At 42.7% G+C, this 6551-nt stretch overlaps 1 gene segment (V, D, J or C); it reads right to left on the bottom strand.

Moving 5' to 3' along the window:
- LOC145362510 (Ig heavy chain C region-like) overlaps positions 1–6164 on the bottom strand; it is a 202270-nt gene extending 196106 nt beyond the window's left edge. Inside the window, 1 exon segment of the C gene segment in view lies at positions 6113–6164. Within this exon segment, the coding sequence occupies positions 6113–6119 (7 nt within the window).
- Between the last annotated feature and the right edge of the window lie 387 nt (positions 6165–6551).

Raw genomic sequence — 6551 nt, 5'->3', positions numbered from 1 at the left:
TGTAGTTGTGTGCCTGCACCTGTGTGTATATTTGATTTTTCTGACATTGTGTATGTACGACTCTATTATTGTGGTAAGTCTGTGTATATTTATTAAAGCCACTCTTACTGGGTGCACATGCATTTCTGGCTATTCCTATGTGTTAATTTTTGTCATTCTAGTAATGTTTGTTTCCTTTTCTGTGCGCGTCTGTTTCTCCATTTGTCTGTGTGTGTACCTGTTAACATGTGTGTATGTATATACGTGTTGATAATTCTTCACAACGATATCTTGATATATGTTTGTGTTTCGATATGTAGTAATGTGTGCTGTGGTGTTCTGTTCTGTATGAGCATGTTAGTTTTTGTGTCTACATGTTTGCGTGCAAATGTTTTGCTGTCAGTTCATCTATATGCAGCCTGCTTATTTGTTTATATGAATTTCCATATATACCTGTTAGCGTGTATAACATTGTGTGTCTCTATAGTTATATTCCTGTCAGAGTGAATGTGTGCTAAGATATATACTTATTGAAGTATATGTATGTGTTTGTGCATTTATGTGGGTCTGCATGTATGTGCATCTGCCTGTGTTGTGTCTTTCCATGGTATGTGTTTGTGTTTGGGTCTTTGTTCCAACTCACGTAAGTGTCTGTACTTGTGTGTTTTATGTGTATGTGTGTGCGTGCCTTTGTATATATTTGATTGTGTGGCCTTGTTTTAGTGCCTATTTGTACAAGCGCGAGTTTATATATTTGATTGTGTGTGTGTGTGTGTGTGTGTGTGTGTACGTGTGTGTGTGTGTACGTGTGTGTACGCCTATGTGTGTATTTCTAATTGTGACAGTTTTGTGTAGTATTGTCAGTGTGTATATTTTTTAACTGTTGCTTCAAGTTTCACCGGCAATTGTTAACTGAACGTAATCCAAACAATCCGAACAATGGAGCACATTTTCAGACTTTGCTGTTTAAATGTCTTTTATGCGAGTGGCACGGTGATATCAGGAGAGTGAATGAAATAATTCATTGATGCATCTCAGATTCATCAGGGACAGAACAGTGAAAACTGGGGGGATTCTATTACTTGTTTAAATTTGTATTATGGGAAATCAATGCCAGCACATGACTAACAGGAACAAGAGTGTTGAAACATTTTTGAATTATGTTGCATAAATATATATGCATATATTAGTTTATGTGTATTATACACTTCAATGATACATGAGAATGATACTTCAAAATCTGGAGCAAAAAGAAGGAAGCTAATTTATACTGATGACAACTGACTCCTGATGAGAGAGCCGTTCCCTTCCAAACACGCGACTTAGGGAGAGGGAGGGCAGTGAGCTCATAGTTTCCCTCTCTCTACCCTGTGATGCAATGCCCCTGATGGTTCTAACCACTGAGGAAGTGGAGGTGAGTGGATTAAATAATGACATTACTCCTCTTTTCATTGAGGAAGTTGTGGTATATGGGTTAGTTATTGATCCTCCCCTCTCTTTGTTGGGTGAGTGGGAATCCAGGATGTTAACAATTTCACTCTCCCTCAATCTGATGGGGGATTATTTCTCAATGTTTATGTGTGACCCTTACTTCTGTTCAGTGGGTGTGATGCAGCAGCTTAAAGCTGACATGACAGGGTAAAGGCATGGACAATGAGAGAAGCAGGAACACTGAGATCTAAATATTGAGAATGTTTGACGCAAATGTTGAAATTGTCGGATTTTTCCTCAGGCAGGAAAGTCGGTGAAGACGTTTTGGAGAATATTGTCATAAATGTGCTCTACTCTGTCTCTAAGAAAGGGTGGATCTGAGCAGGGTGCATTGGTTCAACAAGACTTGGGTCTGAGGCCTGAAAATATCTGACTCAAACCAAAAATATCTATTGGACGTAAAACGGGAAAAAAAAACAATCAATAAAGCAATTGGGTATTTCATTTATCGTTAGAGGAAAATGATTTTATTCTTTTTATTGTAGTTTTTAATGTAACCGAGTGATTCTCATTGACATGAATTAACAGTGTCCATCAGTGCAAGAGAAATGTTCACAAAACTGGGTTTACCGCTGGATTTGTCAACTGTTCTGTTGATGATCTTCAAGGGGATGGCTTCATGTCCCACCACACAGGAGTAAGAAGCGCCGCTGGACCATTCCTCTGCTGCAATGGATAACAGGCTGTACATGAAGAAGGAGCTATCGCCGTTCTCCGCCACCACCTCGGTGTTCCTGTAGTTCCCGGGATTCACCGGCTTGTCGTTGACGGTCCACTTGACGAAGATCTCTCGGGGGGAGAAACCTCTCACTAAGCAGCTGAGGGAGACGAAACTCTGAGCGGAGACGTCTTCTGCCGAGGGCAGGAGGACAGAGACGACCGGTTCCCGCGGATTTGGATCTGCAGAAAACGTACAATCAATGTCAATAAACTGGAGAATTCTGGGGACAATGAAACCACTGGTTAGATATCAGGAAAATGTGCTTCGATTTCGATTTTAAATGTTTCCATTTTTGACTTCCAGCTTGGAGGAGAGGTGAACACAATTGTTTTCTCAAATAACTCAGAGGGGCAGACGGGAAAGTTTCAGAAAGTTTACAGCACAGAATCAGGCCATTCGGCTCAACTGATCTACTTTTCTGGTTTTTATTTTTGATGCTCCACATCAGGCTCCTCCCTTCTTTTTTGATCTAAACCCAATAACATCGCCTTCAGTTCACTTTTCACTCATCAACACATCAAACTCCCCAGAAAAATATCAATCGGCCCAGAGTCATTCAGTTCAGGGGAGACCATTAATACGCTGAGTATTAAATATTGACTTGTACAATTCCACTGGAGATAGACACAGTAATGCATTTATATAGAAGCATAGAAACACAGAACAGTACAGCACGGTAGAGGCCCTTCGACCCACAAATGTTGTGCCGAGCTTTGTCCAATCTCAAGATCAAGCTATTCCACTCCCTATCATTCTGGAGGGTTCCATATGCTGATCCAATAACCGCTTGAAAGTTCCTGAAGTGTCTGACTCCACTACCACAGCAGGCAGCGTATCCCACAACCCAACCACTCTCTGATTGAATAACCTACCTCAGGCATCCCTCCTATATCTCCCACCATGAACCTCAACGTTATGCCCCCGAGTAACAGCTACATCCACCCGATGAAATAGTCTCTGCACGTCCACTCTATCTATCCCCCTCATCATCTTATAAACCTCTATTAAGTCGCCTCTCATCCCCCTCCACTCTAAAGAGAAAAAACCCAGCTCCCTCAACCTTTCCTCATACGACCTACCCTCCAAACCAGGCAGCATCTTGGTAAATCTCCTCTGCACTCTCTCGAATCCTTCCACACCCTTCTTATAGTGAGGTGACCAGAACTGAACACAATATTCCAAATGTGGTCTCACCAAGGTTCGATATATTTGCAGATAACTACACGGCTTTTAAACTCAAACTCCCTGTCAATAAACCCTGACACACTGTAAGCCTTCACTGTTCTATCCATTTGAGAGGCAACTTTCAGAGATCTGTGGATATGAACCCCAAGATCTCCCTGTTCCTCCACATTGCTCAGAACCCTGTCGTTGACCCTACATTTATTGCTTCAATCTCTCAGCTCACCTGTTTCTTTGTGGATAGATGTTCTTAGAGGAGTCGGCAGATCCTGATGGCTCACCACGCACTCAAACACAGCCGCACTCAGCCAGGCTTGTGTCGAGATGTTTAGTTTGCTGATCACACTGTCAGGATCCGCTCCGGGCTTTTCAGCAATCTCTGATTTCAAATACTTCCTGTCTCGGATCCAGGACACGTTAACTCCATCAGGAGCATGAGAAATGATGCAGGTTAATGTCGCGGTCGCCTCCAGTAAGACCTGTTCTATTGGTGGTGGCTGTATCTTCACTGTGGTATCAAGGCACTGGAGAGGACCTGTGAATGAGAAATGGAAATCAACCCTAGTTCCCCTTCAGAAGCAGGACAGCAGTCTTCAGCCTGAAGGAGATGAAGTCACCTCCAATACATCAATCTCTAACTGCTGCCTTTCAACATCAATGGGCGATGAAAAACCAGCTTGTTCTATGAACTTATTCCCTTTATTAAAGTATTGGAGCAGCGGTACCATTTTCATAAATCAACATTGCAGGATTCCCAAACAATACACCATCCTGAACTCAGGGAAACCAGTACTGGGCGTTAGTTTATAAATAGGGTGGATGCACTTTCTGAAATTTTACCCCTGTGCTGTGACCTGTGAAATAGTCCGATCCCCGCTGTCTCTCTGAATCTTACCAGCTGTCTCAGGGAAAAAAAAAGTTGACATCAAGGCCATCTCTCTCACTATATTACTTCAAAATGGAAGGGGGCACTCTTTCAGGGGAGGCAGTGGCGTATGGTGTTGTCAATGGGCTTGTAACCTACTATAAGGTTCTGGGGACACAGAATCGAATCCCATCATTGCAAATATTAAATCTGAATTCTATAAAAATGTATAATTAAAAGTTGAAATGATTGTCATGAAGCCATTGTTGTAAAACCTCTTCTAGTTCACAAATCCTCTTTAACAAGTAAATCCGCTGTCTTTGTCTGGCCTGGTATGCATGTGACTCCAGATTCACAGCAACGTGGTTGACATTGAAGTGCCCCTGGGTTTGGGAAATAAATGCGCCTCTCATGAAGGGATAACAAACAATTGCTTTTGTGATGAAATTCTGAAGGAGGCCTTGTCCTAATGCAGCAAATTACATGAAAATAACTTAGAAGATATTCTATGCGTTGTACCAACATTAATAGATCTCTAATTCCGGTTAACATCGGAATTATGTATGTTGCCCTCTGTTTGATTCTCTTACCCTGAGATGCGCTGATGTTCAGACTCTGAGTGTTTCCTTGGTGAGTGACCTGGCAGGTATAGACCGCTTTGCTGAACCATTCCCCAGCGGAGACTGTCAGCCGGCTGCTGGCCGAGAAGTTCCCGTTCACTTGACAGGCGGGAGAGGTGACAATTCCTGAATGCACGGGTTCCCCATTCTTCAGCCACTTCACCGTCAGTGACCCTGGCTGGAAATCGATGATTGAACAGACGATGGTTGCAAATTTGCTGCTTGTGATTTCTTCACTGGAACTCACGGTGAGGATTACGGTTGGGGGGATTTCACCTTCAACAAACACATGTTTAGACACCACTTGAAAATTCAATTGACAACAATTAAAATTAGTTCTTTTATTTTAGCACCAGAGCTGCCGATTTAAGAATTGTGTCCATGGTTTTGTTGAACTGGCAGGGAAATGGCAAATAGAATTCAACCGTCAAAAGTGTCACGCAATGCATTTGCGGAGGGCAAACAGAGCAAGGGAATAGTCAATAAAACAGAAGGTTGATAGAGATTGAGGAAATGCAAGACCTTGTACTGAATGTCCACTTTTTTTTAGATGGTAGGGCAACTGGACAAGCTGATCAAGAAAGCATTTCGGATTAATTCCTCCAATGTGTGAGGTATTGAAAACATAATCAGTGATGTAATGATGGGGCTGTGTAACACACTAGTTAGGCCACGTTTCGAGTTTGCTCCATAGTCCTGGCCACCACGTTGCAGGAATGATGTAATGACTCTGGAGAGAGATGAGGTTTTCAAAAATGTTGCCAGGGCCTGAACATTGCAGCCATGAGGCGAGATTGAATAGGCAGGAGTTGTTCTCCTTAGAAAATAAGGAGACTGAGGTGTGACGTAATTGTGGTTCACAAAATTATAGGGGACGTAGGTAGAAATAATTCATTCCCCAGGTGGAGGGCTCAATAACCAGGGGCCATGATCATTTAAAATGTGTCCGTATCTGTATCTCAAGTGCTTTAACCAACAAGGCTCCGAAGCAAGGACTAGAAAGTGGGCTTAAAATGAATGGCTAGTTTCTTTGTTGTCACTTTTGGACAGCACAGACATGATGGTCTAAATGGTCTCCTTCTGCACCGTAACATTTCGATGGTTCTCTCGTTCTGAGTAACTTATCAGTCAGTAGATATTTACCTGGATTTTGCACAATTTACATTTTTCAAATTGCTACAAATCAGTTATGACTAAGGCCTTATACAGTTCATTCACAGCGCCCCTCTCTTACCCAGGTTTCACAACACTTACATGGCATTTCAACGCTCTTGACTGAGTCACGGTGTTGAACCTCACAGTCAATTCTGGGGCATTCTCCCGCTGAGTCAGTGATGGTTAACTGGCTGCTCAGTGTGTAGGTCCCCTTCGTGTTTCTCACTGACGGGTAAGTTTTAAACCCACTGGTGATCTCCTGCCCATGTTTCTTCCAGGTCAGTTTGGCGACATCTGGAAGGTAATCCATCGCCAAACAGCCGTAGGTGACGGAGCCGTCGGAGTTGTGTTGCTGACAGGAGGAGACCAGGCCGTAGAGAGTGGGCGGAGACGGTGTCGCTGGGAAAGAATAGCCGATTGAACAAGTTAGACTCTCATTTGCGTTTATTAAGTCATCAAACATGTTGTTACAAATATGTTTCTATATTAGATATAGCTCTTGGTGTTATATGGGTTCTAGGTATGATCAGGATATTGA

This window comes from Carcharhinus amblyrhynchos, unplaced genomic scaffold (assembly GCF_965287045.1).
Source record: "Carcharhinus amblyrhynchos unplaced genomic scaffold, sCarAmb.v2.hapA scaffold_38, whole genome shotgun sequence".
Classification (NCBI taxonomy): domain Eukaryota; kingdom Metazoa; phylum Chordata; class Chondrichthyes; order Carcharhiniformes; family Carcharhinidae; genus Carcharhinus; species Carcharhinus amblyrhynchos.
This window is presented reverse-complemented; position numbering and strand designations above follow the sequence as displayed.